At 39.0% G+C, this 24,233-nt stretch overlaps 1 protein-coding gene across 1 annotated transcript in view; it reads left to right on the forward strand.

Annotated features, from left to right (window-relative positions):
• Positions 1 to 354: 354 nt before the first annotated feature.
• The window catches only part of LOC134651390 (early growth response protein 3-like), a 55,851-nt gene continuing 31,972 nt past the window's right edge, over positions 355 to 24,233 (forward strand). The window contains exon 1 of the mRNA XM_063506486.1: positions 355 to 1,083. Within this exon, the coding sequence (XP_063362556.1) occupies positions 834 to 1,083 (250 nt within the window). The 5' untranslated portion in view covers positions 355 to 833. The remainder of the gene's footprint in view (positions 1,084 to 24,233) is intronic.

Below are 24,233 nucleotides of genomic sequence, written 5' to 3' on the forward strand. Positions count from 1 at the left end.
CCGTTCGCTCTACGTAATGCTGAAAATATTTAGACCAGAGAGCTCGACGTCACGGGCTCGTCTAATTACGGCGTGACCAAAAACAACCGCGCGCCGGCCGCCTAGCGCGCGAATGCGGACTATGATTCATTCAAACGGAAAAAAGTTCATTTAATCTGTACTAGCAAACTTTTTCAGTAGTGAAGTTGCCTCGATGTAGTATGAAGTAGTCGCGTCAGCTACGGAGAGCATGGCGCTACGTCACACGCGCACGATCAGCCGACGCGGCGAGCCTCCGCGCCCACGTGCCGGCACCCACGCGCCGTTGCGCGCTGCCGGTGCCCAACCATCACTACACTTGTACGCCGCGCGCTTTTCGCGCGCCTCCCTTCATCGTCGCGACGCCGCGCCATTTCTGCGCACGTGGGCGACGACGGCTGAGCGAGGGCGCCTGGCCCGCTCGCCATTAACGCAGCCGTCGTGAATGAACGCCGACCTCGACCGGGTGGCTGTCCATTGAACAGGGCTCGCGGCCGACGACCGGCCGGCGCTCCGGGGGCGGCAGCACGCCCTCGCCGCGATCACGCCTCAGTCGAGGATGTGGCGTTGACGACGACTCTCTCTCTCACTGCGAAATCTGTGTTCATTTACCCGTAGATTCTGACTAAGTGATTATCGTGCCGCATATTCGTAGTTTCCTAAATGTTCTGTGATCGCGTAAATTTCATTAAGACGTAGGTAGAGATAATATATTAGTGAAGTGTCGTGTGAGTTGATGTCGGCAGGTGCCGGTGGTGAGTGAGTGCGCGCGAGTGCATGTTGTGTAGTGAGGCAAGCGGGGATGCGCGCGTGCGATGCTCTCGGTGATCGCGATGCGTCGGCCCGAGGACGAGGAGCTGGGGCGCGGCGACGGCGACGAGTTCGTGGACATCTCGCAGATGCAGCTGCTGGTGGAGGCGGGCCCGAGCGGGCTGCACTACGGCGGGCCCGCGCCGCCGCTGGCGCAGCCGCAGCCCTACGCGCAGCCCCCGCACCCCGCGACCGTCACCTCTTCTTCCTCCGTCGATGATCTCTTCGCGATATACTTCACTCCGGGGCAGCATGGTAAGCTAAAACTTCACTTATTCAAATATCGCCGCCATGACACCGTCCATGTAAAACCGGTTATAATAAGGTTAGGTTAGACTTATATCTCTTGAACTACATGTGTGCAAACGGAACTCGTTTGGCGATAGGAAGCATTTATCACTGTACTAATATTATCGTCGACTTGGACACACTTTAACAATGGGAGTTTTGCATACATTTTGCGTTTATTTACTTTTACCGTAAAGCAAATCGACTTTTTTCGGAACGATGAATATAATGACAGATTATTGAAATTACCAAGTTAAAAATAATACCTAATTAACATGTAAAGTGTCATTCAATAGAACTTGCTAACTATGTAAACAAAAGTTGCTAGTAATTTGACATTCAGTGTCAATTTTAGTATGGCGGTTTGTTTACATAGTTAGCAAGTTCTATTGAAGGACACTTTATACTAGTCTAGCGCAGCAGCGCCACTTGCACCATCCCACTAACCCGCGGTTAACCAGTTAAACCTGGAGTTACCGAGGTACAATTTGACATTGAGTTAATGGTTTAACCGGTTAACCCCGATTAAGTGGGATGGTGCAAGTGGCACAGAAGCCAATTTTGACAGTTATGAATTGACCCTTATATATATGATACCAAGCGCCACTTGCACCATCCCACGAACCAGGAGTTACGCGGTTAAACCATTAACCCAGTGTTAAATTGTACTGGTAACCATGGTAACTCCAGGTTTAACCGGTTAACCCCGGGTTAGTAGCATGGTGCAAGTGGCGCCACATCAGTTAAACGGTAGGTCTTAGCTTCGTAAATATATGGGTCAATTCATACCTGTCAAAATTGACTGCATAATAACTTACAGCGACTATAGTATTAGAACTTTATATGTAGTATAAGTAGGTGAACTTCTGAGAACTGCCCTCTTTCAGAATTTAAATAATAATCTACAAGATCCAAAACTGACTAAAATTTCGTGTGTAGCGATTCAAGTTATTAACACTTTTTACAAAGTTTTCTAGTAACTCCATCGATCCGAAATCTGATTAAACAACTTTCGTTCGATACAAAAAAATCACGACCTCGTCTAAAACGATCAGGTCTAAAACGCACCATTAAAAATTTATAAGTATTTTTGCACAAAAGCTTAATAACCTAAAAATGCGTAATGTTATTTTAATTCGAACTTATTGGTTACTTTTTTTAAATAACTAAACAAAATTCAATGACAATGATATCCGCGATCCCGTGCATGCACGGCCCGCGCAGAGGGCCTACCGCGAACCACGTTCGACGTGTTACCTCTCTTTCGCACTTGTAAATTCGTACGTCAGTGTGACAGGGACATCGAACGTGGTTCGCGGTAGACCCTCAGTGCTCTGCGAGCTGAGCTCAGAGAGAACTCCTGAACTCACTGCACCTTAAACCAACCTTAGAAAACTTTACCCGACTAATAACAAAACTGTTTTGATTTCAGACTTTTTTTGTTACTTAATATTAAATACAATAGTACAAAGAAGAAAAACTACGGACCAAAAGTAAAATACTTTTTTTTAAACAATTACACACTTTCTTTAACTTTTGCGCCTCGTTCAACTAATATTTAAATAAGAAAACAAACTTAATAAAAATGTTTATTTAACGTAAAAAATACAAACTTAATACTTAAGTACCTTATAAAATAAAATAACTAAAACCAAACCTAATAAAATAATAAAAACAAAGGTTACAGATTTATTTACAGTGAGCTGCAAAATTGCATAAACATATTTTTAACCGACTTCCAAATCTAAAAGGAGGAGGTTATCAATTCGGTTGTATGTTTTTTTTTTTTATTATCTATAAATGAAATTAATTGATTAAGGTGCAGTTAATATTAGTACATAAGTATTAGGAGTTAAGAATATAATATCTGGGAGCTTTGCTCGGAAAACATATTATAAAAACTAAAAAATGCGCGTTTTCCCAGAGATAAAACCTCAAGCAAATTTCAATTAGCAAATTTCTAATAGCAAATTTCATCGAAATAGTTAGTAGGAATCGCTGTTCCCGAGATCCCCGAAATATATATACATATAAATAAATAAATATACAAGAATTGCTCGTTTAAAGATATAAGATAGATCATTTTTGAACCATACGAGCAGAGTAGTTGAGACCATAATATGGACTAATTGTAAGTATCAATAGTTAAGTAATGAGGTAATGAGTCACCTTGTAAAGCTTGTAATGGAGAACATACAGTTATACAGAAGGCGTTGTTGCTCGAATATGCTAACAACGTATAGGATATTAGGAAGAGATTAACTGCCGTATTCGAACTTCAAGATATTCACAAGAGACGACACGTACTATGTAGATCCATTCTAGATACGTTATAGTTTAAATTTCAACTAGTTCTCTTTTGCAGCGCCATTCGGGCAACCAATGTCACTTTTACGATAGATAGAGTTAGATATCTATTAGATGTGGATTGGATCTCTAAGCCGTGTCTTGTGGAAATCGTTCAAGAGTATCTCCAGAATCGCGCAAATGTCAAATTTGACAGGTTAGATCTTAAACATATCGTTATCGTATCTTGGTGATGTCTTAAAGATATCTTATTTATAGATATCTATTTCAAAATCCGAATCGGGCCCTAAATTTAATCATAAACGTTAGGTTAGAGTCGTGTTATGTTAGAGAGTGCGGCGCACTGATAATTAGACCTTAACACTTTCAGTGTCAAGAGTCCCACCAATACAAAATTAACCAACGCAGTGGGTTCTTGGTAGTGAATGTGTTAAGGAGTGATCCCGAAAATAATAGGTCAGATTATAAAAATCCGTTACATTTAATATCCAAGGGCTACCATCCAGGGTTAGCCACTAACTCGGGGTTAACCAGTTAAGCCCGGAGTTACCAGTACAATTTTATAACCCTGTGTTAACGGTTAACTCCGAGTTAGTGGCTAACCCTGGATGGTACAAGTGGCCCTTTCTATATTAAGTTGCGAGCTTTTTGGCGGATAGGACCACATTTGAAGATTTGTATCATAATAGTTCCTATTTTTATTTATATGAGCCTAGGGTGTCCCACTGCTGGGCAAAGGCGTCCTCCCTTTCCACGTATCCCTTGACCCGTCTCCCACCAGTTACTGTCAAAGACGTCGAGGTCATTTCGCCAACGCTGTCGAGGTTTGCCGTGACCTCGAAATCGATTTTATGTGGCCCAATTGTGGTTGATTTAGCCCACAAGTCATCTGGCATACGGCAAACGTGTCCCGCCCAGTCCCACTTCAGCTTGGCGGCTGTTTCAGCCACGTCAGCTATTTGGGTTTTTTGGGTCCTACTTTTATAATAAAAAAAATAGAGAAAAAAAGGTCATCAAGGAAGAAATAATTTAAGAAAAGGATCGATAGGTGTCCTTCTTTTCGAATGTTATAATATCGATCTGAGAAAACAAAATATGCATACAAATTGCATTCGTGTAATGAAATAATTCGGATCAGCGTTCCGCATAATGTTATCTGAACCGGACGGCGCTAATCGGCGTCAGCGCAGCCTTATCAACTTAGACACATTATTATCGCTTTGTTTACATACAGCTCTAAAGCTCTCCCCTTATTACCAACGGCACACAGAATAAGAGGCCAATTCAAACTTACATTGTGACATCAAAATGTTGTCAGTTAAGTGCGTCTCGGTCGCGCGTACGAGCGAACTGTGGTGCGTACTTTCGTGGTTTGGAGCGAACTTTTGGTGGTTGATTAATACCTGTTTCATACAGATTAACAGGCTTCGTCGCGTCCAAAGCAGAATTACTTCACCCCGCGGCGGCTGATGACTTCAGAGCGCCTACCGCGAACCACGTTCGACGTGTTGCCTCTCTGTCACACTTGTAAATTCATACGTAAGTGTGACAGGGAGGTAACACGTCGAACGTGGTTCGCGGTAGACCCTCAGATCACTAAATCTGAGTTCGATTAGGAACGCGATGGCGAACGTACTAAATATCTCTCTAACGTGTCATGTCTGGGTGCTAGTCAATATCATTAAGGCCCACTTGCACCATCCCACTAACCCAGGGTTAAGCGGTTAAACCGTTAACTTAATGTCAAAATATACTAGTAACCATGGTAACTTCTGATTTAACCGGTTAACCCCGGGTTAGTGAAATGGTGCAAGTGGCGCTAAGTAACTAAGTAGGTATTATTTCTTGTACAGGAATTGAATTTTCATTTCTCATGCTCTGAAACAGGGTCATTGTTGTTCTAAAAGGTGTGCAGAAAGTGATAGGTACGTTTCTGCACTAGAGCATTTATCATTTAACTTTCAAAGTACGATTTTTTTTTCACTTTTGTAAGATAACCAATTGAATATTGGTTTTAAATGTTTTAATTGGATTTGTTATACAATTTCCATTCTGGTTTTTAACTCCCCATTCCATAAATAACGATTCTTATACTTAAATTGTTAATTGGAAGTACCCTCGAGAAACAGTATAAAAATTTATACTCAGTCATGTTTTTTAAAATCACATGCATTTTACTTTTCTCGTATTCGAAATGAAAAGTAGAGTGTTTAACTCGGGTGAAAGGCATCATTTCAGCCTCGATTGGCGCTCTCACTGCGTTCGAGCACCAAACTACCTCGGCAGAAATGAGTGCCTTTCACCCCTTGGTTAAGAATCTACTATAGGTTCAGACATGAATTCAGGCCCTATGACTACAAATTATATAAAGACTTCTAAACAACGGTGTTTAAATTTAAATAATAAATCCGATTTATAAATAGATAGTAAATAAATAAACGTTGTTCATGAGACATTGTGATGCAAGTAAGGTTTAAGGGCCCGATTCGGATTTTGTAATAGACATCTATTAGATATCTTTTAGACATCGCCAAGATACGATAACGATATGTTTAAGATCTAACCTGTCAAATTTGACATTTCCGCGATTCTGGAGATACTCTTGAACAATTTCCACAAGATATTACTTAGAGATCTAATTCACCTCTAATAGATATCTAACAATATCTATTGTAAAAGTGACATTGGTGGCCCGAATTGTGCTGCAAAAGAGAACTAGTTGAAATCTAAACTATAACGTATCTAGAATGGATCTAGTACGTGTCGTCTCTTGTGAATATCTTGAAGCTCGAATACGGCAGTAATTTAATTGTCAGGCTGTAACAAATGTGATGTGTTCTACCCGGGCTCGGTGGAGCGTTGAGCCTGCCATTGTTTCGGAAGGAGCCAAACTGTCGCACCAAGGCTCTACTACGTTCCCATCGCTAACGGCGGTGCCATTTAACTCAGATAAACTAGAATAAGGCCTTGTCTCGGTTGACGATGCATAAAAGAAGGCAACATTAGGTACTTTTTAAAGAGGTTAACTGGAAAGATCCCTCTAAGGGATAAGTTCGCCTTTGTACTTCTTATTTATTATATGTTATTTTTAATGTCTTTTTGGACAATAAAGAGTTTACTACTACTACTACTACTACTACTACAGTTTGTAGTAACTGAAAACAAACTGCTGGCAACCAAATCTAACACCCGCCTCCACACCTGACAACAAATAAACCGGAAAAGTGCGAGTCGGACTAGCCTACCGAAGGTTGCTTTTTAGTATTTGTTGTTATAACAGAAATACATCATCTATGAAAATTTCAACTGTCTAGCCATCACGATTCATGAGATACAGCCTGGTGACAGACAGATAGACGGACAGATAGACGGACAGACAGACGGACAGCCAGACGGACAGACAGATAGACAAACCCCTAAAAAAGAAGAAATTAATAGGTGTGTGAAATCTCCAACCATATTACGGATTAGCTTGGATACCGAAACCCTCTTGTATAACGAGGGGAATTTGTGTCCAGCCCTAGTAGCACGGTCGCATTTTTATCGTTTATCACCATGCCTGTCACGTTCTAACAAGTATGTAAGTGCGAAAGTGACGGACATAGTGATAGTCAATAAAAATGGAACCGTGCTGAGCCCGCAGCAATGGGAAATAAGCAGTCTGCAATGAAGTAGGTAACAAATCGAACTATTTTATTAAATATTTTGATTTGTGTTATCCTGCGGGCTCAGCACGGTTCCATTTTTATCGACTATCACTATGCCCGTCACTTTCGCACTTACATACTTGTTAGAACGTGACAGGCATGGTGATAAACGATAAAAATGCGACCGTGCTACTAGGGCTGTTTTGCCTTGTCATACAAATCAGAAAATGTGGCTTTCCATCTGAGAAGGGTCAAATAAATAAACAATAAATAAACATTGTGCGTCATATGCAGTAAGGACCATTCTATTAAAATTTCTGTTGGAATTTCAGATAAAATGGTCTTTATTGCACATAAAGCATGAGGACCCTTATGTGGTGGGAAGCCACAAATATACTCGTAAGATTCTTAAGAAACAAAATGCATAAAATAGGCTAGGTTACGAATCTAGTTTGTTAATTTAACCTAAACAACCGTGGGAAATTAGAGTCGTAGGTACCGACTTCGTACTACTACATTTCTAGAGCTCATCAAATAGACAGTCTACGACATACACAGACTCTATGCGATGACTATACAGCTGACAATAAAAGCTCTGTAAGCCATGAGAACAACATCCAAGGTCTTATGGTACTTGTATGGCAATCGCCCAATTCCCCGTTTAGGGTCGGTGATTTTGAATACAGCCAATTATTAATATATGTAAATATATATTTTCTTGCCTTGTTTGTGTCAAGGTACTCACATCTTTGGACTGTATTCAAAGCAAACTGGGGCTAAAACACAGATTAAATAACTTACAGATACGACAACAGTCATTTCCACTCTTAGGTTAATGCGTCATCATCATCACCATCCTTAGATTTCCTCAAACGTCTATAACGAAATTAATATGGATAGTAAATATTTTTAAAATGTTACCCCGTAATAAACCAGGTCAACCAGGTTCAAAAAATGAAAACCTCATGACAGCCATTTTGAGAACCAAATATACCTACGTACCTACTTAACACGAAATCGTTTACAATTCTTTAATGATATCAAGTCTGTTTTTGATTTAGTTCACCCGTTTGGACGTATAACGTTACACCCTCACAGACAAATCAGCATCGATTCTCAGTTACATATTGAAATCTAGTAGAGAATGTTTTTTCCCAGTATTTAGCAAAATTTCTCAGTGTAAAGAGACTAGGTATACGTTTTTTTTTCTTATATTATAATTTCCTCAAACACTGAAAATCAGCGTCATGTAGTGTGTCCTAGGACTCACTTCGGGATATCGAGCTAAGTGAGGATGTTTTAGCGCAATAATCTATGTTCCTTAAAATATTAATATGTATAACTTTTCCGTGCTAATAATATTTCTTATCTTATCCTATCTTCTTATCAAATAAAAGATTTCTTCTTTTACGATATTTACCTATAAATAACTGTAGCCATCAGTATCAGAAACTATATTAAGAATTAGAACCAAGAAATCCATGAATATAGGAGACTTTAGGTAGATATTTACTTACCTAAATGAATCGAATCGTGCTCGAGTATATTTATTTATTCTGTACGAGTATATCACACAAAATAAAACGTCGCTGTACAAACAAAATACAGATTTAATACCAAGGACATTCATACAGTCAAACTTATGTTGTAGGCACTGAATGTACCAGGGAAATGTATTTAAGTACTTGTACATATTAATATTACATTCATACGTCCAACTACCTAAATACAATAACTAGTAATTTGTTTTACAAGGGGGCAAAGTTGTTGTTTAACAGCTCAGTGCTAGTATTGATACCCGAGCAAGCGAAAGATTCCAAAATTGAAGCACGAGCGTAGCGAGTGGTTGGAAAAATAGAATCTAGAACGTTGCGAGGGTTTCAAAGCACGAGGATCAAACCGAATTTTCCCTCGAGTGAAACACAAAATTTTCCACCACACCAACCCGAAGATAATATTAGCTGTAAGATATCAAACAAAATCAAACCAAAACCAAATGAATGTTATAATATATTTATCATTTAAAATCAACATTTAAAAGTAAATTCTACCAGCAAACATAAGAAAACAGCTCCAAATTTGCCTCACATGTGAATAAAATGCAACTTTGCCATCCGTTTTTGAACAATCAAGAAAGCCTTTGTGAACAATTTATCTTAAATCTTTAATTAATAAAATTTATTTGTCTGACAATAATTGGTAATAATAAAAAAAAACATTAAAACTAACTATGAATTAAAGATTTAAACCCTAAACTAAAATTAAAATAAACCTACTTAATAATTAAACTAATACTTATAATATTATATAAAAATTAAAATATACTAATAAAATAGATGAAAATAAAAAGAAGTTATAAAAGAACACCCCTTCTAAAACCTCCGCCTGCGGCATTGAGCCCATAATGCTGGCTGCGTTACCTCTCTGTATTGCCAGCGATATGTGCTGGGAGAGGTAAGCGCCAGCCCTATGGTCTCCCGAGGCGTCGACCAGCCGTGTCGACAGGTCCCCCATGAAAGTTTTCATGTCCGCCGACCAAGGACCCATTGTTTCTACTGCAAGCGCCGTAAACTCATAACCTTGCAGTAAAGATGAGTATTTGCGGCGCTTGAGTAGTTGGGCCTGGTCGGCAGCAGCGCCAGCCTGTGCCCGGGTAGCCTGGATGTGGGACTGCGCAAAGGTGTCTACTCATGTAGCGTCCCACACCAAAGGCCTACCCAGTCTCCACGGTACCAGTGTGGCTCCGTCCGGTCGCTTGCCATCGTCTCTCGCCATGCCTGAGGGTTTTAAGTAGCTGGCACAGAAACGGTAGCAAGCGACCGCCGAACCAAATCATTAATCGTGCCGTGGCGATATAAACGGCCGGCGCTTTTGATGCAAGAGAGGCCATGTCGACCTAGCTCAGTGGTTCCTAACCTGGGGGTAATTACCCCCGTGGGGGTAAAACTGGTATTTTACGGGGGTAATAAGCTAGCCTAATATAACGATACAACAAACGTACACGTTTTATTTTTTATTACCATTGGGAAGAGGGGTAAAATCAGGTTCCCTAGTTAGTCATAGGGGTGACCGGACTGAAAAGATTAGGAACCACTGACCTAGCTGGTCCACGTCCTTGCCGCAAGCACAGGTATGGGCGGAGCATATTTTGGCTCCAATTCGCAAGCAAACTGATATTCTCTGCGTGTTTTTGTCTAATCTCAGCGTGTTTATATTAATATCCACAATTCCGATTTAATATACTTACCCCTAATGTTACCGTTATTTCAATATCAAATTGATAATGTGCAACTTTTAAAGCACCCATAGCCCATAATTAATAATCTAGGTAAACATTTATGAGAAAAATGGTCTAAATGCATTTTAGCAACCTTTAGATACCTATCCCATCTTTCGTTAAGTAAATCGGCTGACAGTGGTAAGTAAAATCTGAATAGAAGAGGAGGGTGCAAATTATAAACGTATAGCAGTATTCAATACTATATCATAAAATATAACGACAATATACATAGACATGCAAAAAAATATGGCGGTACTTTTCACCATAGAAATAGGCGGAGTCAGTATTTTTTTCTTGTCGCCGATTGGTTAAATGGTTACGTGAGCTACGTTGAGCGAAATAGGCGTTAAATACTTCTTTCTAAAAACTTATGTAGGTATGCTAAACTTTCGACGCTATGCCACTCGACGTAGGAATAAATCAGAGGGGCTACCGCGAAACCCGAATTTCGCAACTTGCGGGGATCTTTCTCTTTTACTCCAATGAACGTGTAGGTAATTAGTGACAGAGAAAAATGCCCGCAATTTGCGAACTTTGCGATTTTCGCGGTTATAGCCCTGTTGGGCTTAGATGGCCGGCTCTTTATCATTTGTCACCATGGCTGTTACGTTCTACTTCTAACAAATATGTAAGTGCGAAAGTGACGCATAGCATGACAGGTGATAAAATGCGACCATGATAGCTGGTCTCGAGCCCGATTCTGGTTTTATTTCTTGTTCTGAAACTGATACGATTTGATATTTGACATTTCTGAACCAAAATTGTCACTAGCAAAAAAGCCACAATGGCAAATACTGTTAAATTCCAGTATCAATCATTAGGTTTTCAAATGTTATAGAAATACTATCACGAATATAAAGTCATTAAATATTACATCCAATGCAATACCTATTTTACCAATACTTTAGTTGACTACAAGTATGTTAAGGTATTTGTATATTAATTGATTACACATATTACACATTGTATATAAATATAGATTGTCAACCAAATCTTGTCAGTAGAAAAAAGCGGCAAATTTGAAAAATGTAGGCGCGAAGGGATATCGTCCTATAGAAAATTTGAATATCGCGCCTTTTTTACTGATAAGACAAGATTTGGTTAAACAAGTGTATATACTTACAAGAGACAGGATTAAGAACAAAAGAGGCTTCGTTATAAATACTCTTGAAGTACATAAATAAATGTCTATTTGATATTTCTCTTTCGATACTCGTGTGGTTCCATTAGAAACAGAATAATTAATAGGTAGGGGCACCTTCCGTACCCCTTCAGGTAAAACTAAACATATGACCTTTGAACTTTCTTAGCTATTACAATAAGTAGACATAATTATAGACTTACAATTTATCATTAAGAATAAATAATAGTACATTATTGCAGAGGCCGGGAAAGAAGCCCACCAGGCGTGCGTAGCTCACTCCGCGATTTCTTCGCTTTGCTACCTAAAAGTACATCCGTTCCGCCCCAATTTTGGGGAAAGCCATAAGCCGCGTGTGGCGCTGTCGCCACCTAGCAGCCACCATATCTGTGCTGATCGTAACAGACGCGTTTTGTTAGAGTGAGTCTTCTGTACTTAGTACTATTATTCATTCTGTGCCCTTACCGGCTAATACCTACATACCTGCATAGGTACCCAATGGTACTCGTATAGACCGGGCCGGATAGGGATATGAGGCTGGCAACGGCAAGCCCTATTCAGGCTGAAGCATTATGTATAGATCTTTTTCTCAAACATGAAGAAAAACAAAGGAAAATCGAATTATACAATAACAAGAAAATAGTTATTTGTACAACAAGAGATCAAAGTTTGATATTTCTTCGAGTGCTTATTTTGAGTCCCGTGCAAGCGAAAGATTCTATACTAGATTCACGAGCGTAGCGAGTGAATCTAATTTAGAATCTTGAGCGTAGTAAGGGACTCAAAAGCGCACGAGATGTAAATAACTTTGATCTCGTGTAGTTCACAAAACTTTTCACCTCAGCAGTGAGAACATATTAGAGAACCCGAAAAATGTATTCCTTCTTCATCACTTACCTCTATTCACTCATGTTTTCTTAAGATATACCAACAATTAAGTTTTCACCTCAGCAGCTCGAACAAGGGTACTTTGCTACTTAAAAACAGTGAGCAAAATCGTATTTTGCTCACTGAGTGAGCAAAATCGAATTTTGCTCATTTTGTCTCACTCATTGAGCAAAATGCGATTTTGCTCACTGTTTTTAAGTAGCAAAGTACCGTTGTTCGAGCTGCTGATGTGAAAAAAATATTTCAAGCCTAGGTGAGCTAAGTCAAGCCGAACTGAATTCGACTTCGAACCCTAGTGCGATTCGATAAGAAAGGAAGAAACCTGTCCGTTGATTATTTTAGGGATATTTTTGAACGGTATTAGGCTTGGCACCGACTTCAAACATATCCGTTTTTAGTTTTAAGTTTTTGTTATGACTGACGCAACATTCTGTAGGACCCGTTGCTGCCTGGCCAAACAGTCATGACACTAAAAAGTTTTGCACTTCGGGTATACTTCCCATGTATGGTTATAACATACAGACAGACAGACGCACATGATGAAATTGTAAGGGCTCTGTTTTTGCCATTTTAACTGACTGTTAATTATAAAATACGTACGTATCTTTGCCAAACCAGGTTGTCTTATCTTACAATAACATCGCTTGTACCTTTGCTTGGCATGATTAGACAAATTAGTGATAATATCTGACATCGGCATGCAACATTATAAAAGGCATGTTTGTGGTACAGTCAACGCCAACACACATCGCCAAGATCTAAAACAAATGCCGTAGATATCTGTTCATCTTAACCAAGACGTGGCGCCTCTGATGTCGATTTGTCAAAAAGCTTCTGGTTAACCGCTGATACTGTCACAAAGGTGGGCATCCCACGCCGCGGAACCATAGAAAAGGCGGCTTGTCAGAGGTGCCCACGGCCATTACACCTTTAAGTGACTCTCGTGAAAGACGGAAGTGTATTTAGCTTTCTATATACACATATGCTCTTTTAAGTAGGTTTGCTACTTCTGGACGTTACTAGATGCTTGATAGGCGCTCTCTTTGAGTGGCCCGCGGTTACCACCGGGGCCACGCACGTGCCTTTGTGGCGGGGCATGCCGCCTCGCGTCACCGCACATAAATTGACAATCTAGCCTTCGCCAGATAGCAACCAGCAAGTTCCCGCGCTACCGAATGTATGAAATCATACGTACGATCTCGTGAATTGCAAAACACTTCCGAAATAACTTGAGTTGCTTCGAGCTTTTTTATGACCTCAACTGTCAGCACAACGAATGCCTGTGTCAATAACTGCGCGGTGCTTAGAGTAGGTATACTAAGCGCCCAAAAACTAGTGTCCGACCGAAGGTTCGGTTTCGGTTTCGGCCAGTTTCGGCCAAAAAATCATGTTTCGGCTGTAGTTTCGGTTTCGGCCAAAAAACGGCCGAACCTTTCGGCCGGGCCGAAACTTACGAAATGGTACTTCGTACTATGAAACTAAACATGTGACAAAGATCAAAAGTTGAGGAACAAGTAGGACAACAATATTAATATGCTGATTAATGTATACATAAATTAATTGGTTTATTATAAAATTCCCCTAATCAAGGCGCCACTGGACGGGCGACGCAGTCTTAATGTCTATGTGTACTAGTCGAGTGGCGAAGTTGAAGAATAGCAACTTTCGTAGGACTAAAAAGGTTTATACTCGTACCAACAAGTGGTATTGTTAGAATCAGCATTGGTCTACTGATTATCAAAATGCATGTTGTCGCTTCATAAATTGGTGACAAGGTTGGCAAAAACCAAGGTTTCTGTTCCAACATAAAGACTACACTAAGTATATGTGTGTAGTATGTATGACTTTTTTTTTGTACGAGTTAACTCTTAGTAAGTATTGTGTATATTACCTTACCTACTAAATAACGCAAAAACGCTGAAGAAAATGTATCACCTTAAAACACAGTCAAATATTTCTTTTCCCCGGTTCACGTCACGTCACCCTATTGAACAAAAAAAACTTATTTTACGCAATGAAATTCAACTAACTCCTTTAGAAATTCTAACAATTGAACTCTTAACTTTTCCCTTAAGTAATTATGGTTTCACGCTTTGATAATAAATTAATTTTACGGAAATTGCCACTGTTACGCATAGCGCGTAAAGTAGGTAAATGCTGTTCTTAACTTTTCAAAAGATTAAAAGACTTACGATAGGTACCTACTTAAAGGGAAACTTCTAATTACATATGTACTTAGATAGATTGGTCCTATTTTATTATTATTAATTATTATATTATTATATGTGAATGCACAGGCAGCTTAAAGCTGATACGTGCACATCAAATGTCCACTTGTGTTTTGTAGTCTACGAAAGTGTTCATCTAGTTTGTTTTTAAAAGAGTTTATACTGATCACTGACTCGGGTAAACTGTTCCACACTTTCACTACGCGGTTCGACAGGAAGTGTCGTCTGGGGTTGCTACTACTCTGCGTCCGTGTCAGTTTCAAAAAGTGTCATCTCAGTCTGTCATTTATGTTGCGAGTAAAAATATCGCTTAACCCGGGTACGTTGTAGTGTCCTGTAAGTATCTTATACGTTTCTATCAACTCGCCTCGCTGCCTTCGCTGCTCCAAGGTTGTCAGGCCCAATTCCTTTAATCTATCTTCATATGGTTGGTTACGAAGAGATGGTACCAATTTTGTGGCTCGTCTTTGGACTTTTTCAATAAGATTTATATCCTTTTTAAAATACGGATTCCAAATTTGGAAGGCATATTCCAGTAAGGGTCTTATATATTTCTTATATAGCTTAATAAAGATATTCTTGTCTATGTAACGGAAAGCTTTCCTGATCATGTATAAAACCCTATATTTTTGGTAAACCCTAAAATATGTTCCTCCCATTTAAGATTATTAGTTATGACGACACCAAGATCACGCTGGGAAGCAACACTCTGTAAACTTTTGGAGGCAATATTATATTGGTGCTTAGGGTTATTTTTGTCAATATGAAGTCTGCGTTGAGAGTTATAAGCAAATCTTTAGTCCATTGTAAAATGCGGTATAAGTCCACCTGTATGATGTTCTGACTGATAAGCGGGTTTCCCATAATCTTTGTATCATCAGCGAATAAACACATGCCCGAGTGTACAACTTGCCTAAGGTCCGTTAAGAAAATTCCAAACAGCATTGGTCCGAGCACAGGACCCTGTGGAACTCCACTGTAGACGTCATACGGATCCGAAAAATGCTCTCCAACTCGTACACGATTCGTGTACTTCCTCCCTGTCAAGAAGTCTTTTATCCAATTGAGCAAATTTCCGCTAATCCCAAAATGCTCTAACTTGACAAGGAGTCTGTTTATCGGGACGCGGTCGAATGCTTTCTCGTAGTCCAGGTAAATTAATGTCTAATATGTATATTCAAATATTTTTTTATTATGTATGTACTAAACGAACGATGAATATATATTTTGAATTGCTGTATAATATATAAGTATAACTACATAAGTTCCGAAAAACTCATTGGTACGAGCCGGGGTTTGAACCCGCGCGACCTCCGGATTGAAAATTTAAAGTCGCACGCTCTTACCGCTAGGCCACCAACGCTTTTTTACACTTACACTTACTTTTATGCACTTTTCGGCTTGTTGTATGATATATTATGCAAAAGTGTACGTAGAGAAGTTTCTGAAGATGTACATTTTCCATGTTTCCCTTACGTCCAAGGCGCACCTGCGCGCTTCCAATGATGGAGAACAATTGCTATCATTAGGGACCATCGCCCTGCGAGCCCACACACTAGTTACATATTTAAATAATGCCAACTACAATGCGAGTTTATTCCAAACCCAATAAATTATCGCTAATGCCCAATTTGCGTCGACCGGTTAACAATAGTAGTTCCCGCAATTACTTAAACGCGTGTAACTGCGTACGATACGATCTGGCCGTGTTTCGTTACAGAGTGCAGGTGAGTCGATCGGTCATGGTAGCAACTTTTGGTTTGTTATCGTGTTGGTTTGTGTCAGCATCAATAGTAGGGGAAGTATCTGCCTACCCTAGAGTACTTTTCCAAATAGAGATATATTATCTACAGTTCACTTTCAAACATATCTGTCACGATCTAATTGGTCTGCATATAGAGACATATCTATTTTCGTTAAGTTATTAGCGAATGGTAAATAATTTTGAGGCGTAGTCTGATCCGCTACTTTTAATGCCGACTGTACGGCTGCATCACTTTTGTTCACCTTACTAAAGAAACTTAAGTTCTGTGAAAGAAACAATTCTATCGACACTCTGTGTTGATAGAATTGTGGCATTTGGCGAACTAAAAGGAGTTATAAACCATGGCTCGAGACTCGAGCCACATGCGACTCTTTCCATGTACAATTGCGACTTCGAGTTTTCCGAAAACAGATATTTAGTTCACTCAAGCCGAATCGATTAAAATTAATGGCTTTTAATTAGTTATCCTGTCAGCTTCTTTCTCTAGACATCATCGTTGTAGTACTAGCTATCTATTTAGCAGTGCTGTATTGCTTAATTTTTCGGGTGTATATATTTATTACTCCGAGGAGCGCCGAGTATTAAATGTAATCACTACTCTCCCCGTACTATAACTAGATAACTATTCATCGCAAGAGAATCTAATAAGAACCAGCCCAGCATTAGGGAGGACCTGATCGCGATCTTCAGATATCAGCTATATGAACCACTTCGTTACCTACCTTCTATTATTGTATATATGTTAAAGTTTAAGGTATGTATGTATCTATGGACCTCAGTTGCCTGAAAACAAACTATATTTGATTTCTTTATTATTCTACACACCCCGTCACACTGGTCTACCTTTCCATTCGACTCCATATTATACAATGAGAATAAATGGCCCGCGCTCGGCTGCGACGTCATTGTCTCTCGATACATGCTCCGCAATTACACTGTATCGATTACAGCTGACTCAAGCGATTGAACCGATTGACTGCGCTATAAAACATACTTTTTAGTAGCTGTAATTAGTCCGGGTAACAAGATTAGCCTTCTACGTCCACGATCCTCCTTTTGAATCTCAAATAAGCCACAAATTTGTTGGCCACCGTCTTTTGTTTTGTGAGTCACACTTGATTTTATTCAGAAAACGTAGCTTTATCTTTAAGGCTACCGTGTGTCTAAATCTGGTTAGAACGGATGATTCAAGCTATTTTGTTATCCTTAGATCGCCGGATGTCTTACTTAGGTACTTACACGTTAAAATTCTTGTGTTGAATCGTGTAGAAACGGTATTTGTAGATGATAATGATGGAAATTTTAGTAAATAAATTGCAACCTCTCCGCAATCACATGCTTAAACACCTCGGCTACCGACTACCACTGCGATAATTAATTATTATACACGCTTTTATTTTGTTTCACATGTCCCGTCGTTGCCTGTCTGTGGGTCTGTAATCAAAACTTGCAAGTTACTCGTAAATTTGACCTACTTCCCGGTTTTCTATGAAGCTGAAATTTTTTTATACAATAGATACAATATGTAAGATGGGTGACCATGCAATACCTAGTTATTATGGTACCATCGATCTATCGAGATGATCTGTTGATGGAGACAAGAGGTGGCCATAAAACTCCCTTTACCTGCTTTGATACTGCACTATGTTGTATGGAAACCTTGCACTTTGTGACTATGCGCTGAAACTTGGCACAGTTGATTCTTAGCTGGTCTTGAGTTGATAGAGAGCGGGAGACATCGAGAGCCAACGCCTATTGTGTGGGGGGGAGGGGGAGAATTTCGACGCTGCCGCGCTTCAATTGAAGCCACATTTCTCTAAAGCTATAAATATTAGGGCATGTGATATATCATTTTCAAATAAATTGAGGATGAGGAACCTATTTTTAGAACAAAAACAATGCACTTTCTAACAAAAAAAATGAATAAAGTAGGAAAGACTAAAAAAAGTATAATTTGTTTTTTTTTTATAAATACCATTTTTTTTAAGTATAACAGTAATCTCAAAACAAAAATTATAGTCGTAGAGCTATACTTATCTAGTTTACAAAAATATATAGTTTATTATATAAATCTGTTGAAACATGGGAGATAAAAAATAATATTCAGTGTGGGTCAGGGTGATCTCAATGCATGATCGTCCGTGAAGTAGGGCTTAGGTACTGTTTTAAACACACGAATGGTAAATATATTTGCATCATCCCACTTGCATCATCCCACTAACCCGGGGTTAACCGGTTAAAACTAGAGTTACCATGGTTACCAGTACAATTCGACACTGTGTTAACGGTTTACCCGCTTAACCCCGGGTCAGTGGGATCGTGCAAGTGGCGCGTAGTATTTTAAATGAAACAACGTAATGTACATTTGGCAAAATGCCAGGACAACGCGAGGAAGATGATGATGACGATCCACTGCACAAGTGCACATACAGAGGTCTGAACATTTAAGCTACCTGGTTTTCCAATTAAACCAGCCGCGGCACTGTTTTATGCATTTGCAGTACATGTATTTGCACCTGACAATTTCTAAACCTGCTTCTGCAGCAACAGGCAAGTACGTCCATATAGGCTCCCGGTTGTTGTTGACCTTCGTGCAACCCCAAGTAGATGGACAGGGTACCTAGATTTTGAGCTTGTGCCAACTAACCCCATGCACCCCTTGATATAATATGGCTTTTAAAAATGCTGATATAAAGTAGCTTTGGTCTGTGGGATGTGTTCTATCTGCCGGTCTTTCTTAGTATACTGTTATTCACGGCATTTACTGAAGTACACTATTCTCTTTCCTTTACCATTGAACAAAGATACCGTGTTAAAACCCGTATCGTAAAAATCACCAAATATACCATTTATACCTAAGGCGGTGGCGATATCATGACAGCACACATACTGATTATGTTTTCCTGTTCCTATATCCCACAGTCCCACAGTTCCTCAAGCTAAGGTAAATTTTGCACATGTGCAATTGTGCAACTGCCAGTACCACCACATCACATACGTATCCACATTACGTATTATGAGTGTCGTAAAGCCTCGATCGACAGCACCAGATGCATGCACCATGATTCGAGTGTCATTTTATAAGATAGGTCAGATTTTCTGCTTTTTGAAGCAAATTATAATAGGATCTCCAAGCTTAAACCAGAAGATTATGGGTCATAATTGTTATTTCAGATCAGCATCGTATACTTCAGTAAATGAGTGCCGTAAATAACAGTACCTATACTAAGAAAGACCGGCAGATAGAAGACATCCCACAGACCAAAGCTACTTTAGATCAGCATATTTAAAAGCCATATTATATCAAGGGGCGCATGTTTGGTGTCAGTTATTGGCACAAGCTCAAATCTACCCTGTCCGTCTACTTGAGGTTGCACGAAGGTCAACAACAACCGGGAGCCTATATGGACGTACTTGCCTGTTGCTGCAGAAGCACGTTTAGAAATTGTCAGGTGCAAATACTGCAAATGCATAAAACAGTGTCGTGGCTGGTTCAATTGGAAAACCCGGCAGCTTAAATGGTAACTCCAGGTTTAACCGGTTAACCCCGGGTTAGTGGGATGATGCAAGTGGCGCTAACAGATCTAAAACAATAATATATTCACCATTCGTGTGTTTAAAACAGTACCTAAGCCCTACTTCACGGACGATCATGCATTGAGATCACCCTGACCCACGCTGAATACAGATTTATATAATAAACTATATATTTTTGTAAACTAGATAAGTGTAGCTTTATGACTATATTTTTTGTTTTGAGATTTCTGTCATACTTTAAAAAAAATATTGGTAATTATAAAAAAACAAATATACTTTTTTTAGTCTTTTCTACTTTATTAATTTTTTTGTTAGAAAGTGCATTGTTTTTGTTCTAAAAATAGATTCCTCGTCCTTAATTTATCCGAAAATGATATATCACATGCCCTAATTAGGGCTTGCAAATATTCGAAACTTTCAGATATTCGAATATTCGACTTTTTCTGACGACGTATTCGAATATTCGAATAATTATTCGAATATTATAAAAAATAAGAAAAGGAACGAGAAATCGGTTTATTAACGTTTTATTCAAAAGCTTTTTTCACATATTGCTAAAACTAAGGATATTTGGCAGAAATCCACTTATTTGACTAGATTTTATCATCCTACTATTTACAAGATGCCTACATTTATAAAAACAAGTAAAACGCCAAAATTAGACGTATTTAATATTTCTAGATAAAACTTGTTATAAATGCGTCGCGTCGTCGTTGCGTGAAATAATATAACTTTAACCATCCAAACACCTAGGTATGTAAGATATTTTTTTTTAGTAGGTAATTATTTTCCGATTTAAATTAACTTGTAATCACTCAGAGGCCTGTAAAAAGGCCTTTAATTTCATGGTATTTTGAATCTTTATTGACTTTATTTGTTTTGGCAAGTTATTATTCCTAATGGTCGGCTAATTATATAATATTGGAATATTTAAGGGAAAAAGTTAGTTGAGTACTGGGTGGATTATTCGTCAGCTAAAGGTGCATGGTTAGATTACCAAGTTGGGCAGGTTTGGTATGATTAAATTTGAGAATTGCGATAAGTGGCAAGGTTTAGACTTCAAAAATTCGCTTAACGTACGCTTGTACTGAATAAACAGAATGACCCTTTAACTTAAAACTTACGGACCGTAAAAATAACATACTTTTTGATTTCGTTTTCTTTTAAATTGAGTTAGGTTTCACTGTATTCACGAAGTCTATCGAGAGGAATACAGTAAAAATATTATTTCCTTCGTGTTTGGGTACCTACCGTTCCTCATTCACTGTAAATACCCGTAAAACACACAGAAACTGTAACTACAGCGGATGTCATAGATTTTTTTATAGTAATAAAAAATATTCGAATATTCGAAACCTGAGCGGCCGAATATTCGAATATCAAAACAGGTCGAATATTCGACAAATTCGAATATTCGAATATTCGAATTGCAAGCCCTAGCCCTAATACTGCTTTAATTGAAGCGCGGCAGCGTCGAACTTCCCCCCCCTCCCCCCACCCACTAAAAGGAGGTGGCTCTCGTCGGCTCCCGATCTCTATCAACTCAAGACCAGCTAAGAATCAATTGTGCCAAGTTTCAGCGCATAGTCACAAAGTGCAAGGTGTCGTGCACTATCAAAGCAGCTACTTTGATTAAACTACTGAATAACCTAATTGTGTTTGGGGTTTTTCTAATTGTCGCGAATAGTATTAGTTGCCTGAGGAAAGCAAAGTACAATCAGCGATAAAAGCTTGTACCAAAAAAGATATTTTTGCCAATAATTTATTTTTGAATAGACTAATATTTATAGAATAGGTTTAATAATATTTATATATATTAGAACAATACAAAAAACATAAGCACTATTAGGCATTATTAAGAAACCACAACAAACAGCAGCAGAAACTATTTGAACATAAACAAATTAATTTGGGTTGCATATGATAGTACCAGCAATAAAACTATCAAAGGAAGAGAATGCCAAGGTTACCGAGGTATTCCATTGAATAAAACACTTTAATGTGTAACGGCCAAGAAAATGGACAGACATACTCCGTAACAAAACAACCAGGAAGATGAAAGATAATCTGGCACTGAATTCCTTTAAGCGCGAGAACTGTAGACGACGTGACATCTCGAACGGGACCATTCACCACGCACCGCCACTCTACCATTTAGCTACAAAAATACCTCAACACACCTGTGTTTTCCGAAATACATATTTGTATTTTATCTCTTTCCTACCGAACGGGAATATTTTCCTAATAGAATTATGATAGGGACCTATTCGCTTATTTTAGCTGATAAGTTGTTTGCAATAACTTAATTTCTAGTACCTCTAGTTATACGTACTTACTTATCTTATTATAATACGTACGTAGGTACGTACTAACTTATTTATTTTTTATTAGGGTTCCGTACCCAAAGGGTAAACACGGGACCCTATTACTAAGGCTCCGCTGTCCGTCCGTCCGTCCGTCCGTCCGTCCGTCCGTCCGTCCGTCCGTCCGTCCGTCCGTCCGTCCGTCACCAGGCTGTATCTCACGAACCGTGATAGCTAGACAGTTGAAATTTTCACAGATGATGTATTTCTGTTGCCGCTATAACAACAAATACTAAAAACAGAATAAAATAAAGATTTAAGTGGGGCTCCCATACAACAAACGTGATTTTTGACCGAAGTTAAGCAAAGTCGGGCGGGGTCAGTACTTGGATGGGTGACCGTTTTTATGCTTGTTTTTTTTTGCTTGTTTTGCTCTATTTTTGTTGATGGTGCCCCTCCGTGCGCGAGTCCGACTCGCACTTGGCCGGTTTTTATACACTAGGTAGGTAAACACGGTCATCAATTTGTCGTAGAGTAACAAAATTGTGCACTACTGAAAACAAATTTATCTACACATAAAATGTACCCATGTCTCCGCGATTTCTGGAGCTATTTCGTGTGTGCTCGGCAAACGAGATGAGGACAATTTAGTATTATCAGTGCGCCGACTGGACGGGAGCCAAGCTGTTTTGTGCAATCGGCCTATTTTTCTAAACCGAACAGTTGCACGCGACACGGCGATCACGAAATGGGGCCCACTTTCGTTATAAGACAGACGAATGTTACATTTTCACAATTTCTACGATCTCAAATGCGATGATTAGGATGACGAACATGTTTATGTTAAAAATATTTTTAACGGAGGAATGGACACAAATTATCCCATGACTCGCCATCAGACGTGTATACACGGCAAAAAGAGTAACATCAGTTATTCGCCCTTTAGAGGGCCCCGAAAAACGTCTGCCTCTATCGCGCTTGTATACTTGAGCGATAGAGACAGATAAAGAAATTTCGAATTTCGTTTTTCACGGTAGAGCCTCACGTTTGAAAGTCAATCATGGACTGATTGATTACCGCTTTACATATTTTAAAGGTATCATTAATGTTAGTACAGGGTGGCCAACTTAGAGGTAAGTACAACTTTTTTTGCCGCCATTTTATTTTGGCGGTAAATATGACAGTTATTGCATGAAAATTAGTTTGTGTAGATACGGCAAATTTATTATGGAGCGTTTTACGACGGAACAACGTGTTTTAATCATTAAAAACAATAGAAACATTAAAAATAACGTTTCCCGGTCGATTAATTTCGAGAAACGGTGAAATTGACTGGCCCCCAAGATCGCCTGATTTAACAGCTCCTCACTTTTTTCTGTGGGGCTATCTAAAGGGACGTGTCTATGCTAATAGACCAACGAACCTTTAGCAATTAAAACAAAATATTCGAAACACTGTCGCTGAGATAACGCCAGAAATGTGTGATAAAGTGATGAAAAACGCAATGAAAAGGGTTCGCATCTGCCATGCTGCTAGAGGTGGACATTTGTCTGACATTATTTTCCATGTGTAATTGCTGACCCTACATATTATATTTAACAAGGAATACTTAGTATTTTTTATGTTTTATAGAATAACATTTCAAAAATAAAGTGTATACCTCTTATTTGGCCACCCTGTATTATTGACTTCAATCAATTATTACAACTAATATTTTTTGACCTAGGCAGTTTGTCAAGATTTTTTTTTTTAATTTTAGCTGATTATTTTATCTGTGAATATCAGACAACGCTAACGAGTGTGCATAAATCAATCTTAGATCCTTAGATATTTATTTCGAAATCAAATATGAGACATTCTAATTTCTACCAAGTCGACATAAAATAAAACTTTATATCGACTTGGTAGAATATCATACAAATTAATACATTTTTAATAGGTTATGGGTATTAAGTACCGTTTACCACCCACATCGCTTGTCTTGCGAACCGAAACAGTGGCGTGATTAGTACACGCATAAT

This window comes from Cydia amplana, chromosome 10, assembly GCF_948474715.1.
Source record: "Cydia amplana chromosome 10, ilCydAmpl1.1, whole genome shotgun sequence".
In the NCBI taxonomy this organism is placed as follows: Eukaryota; Metazoa; Arthropoda; class Insecta; order Lepidoptera; family Tortricidae; genus Cydia; species Cydia amplana.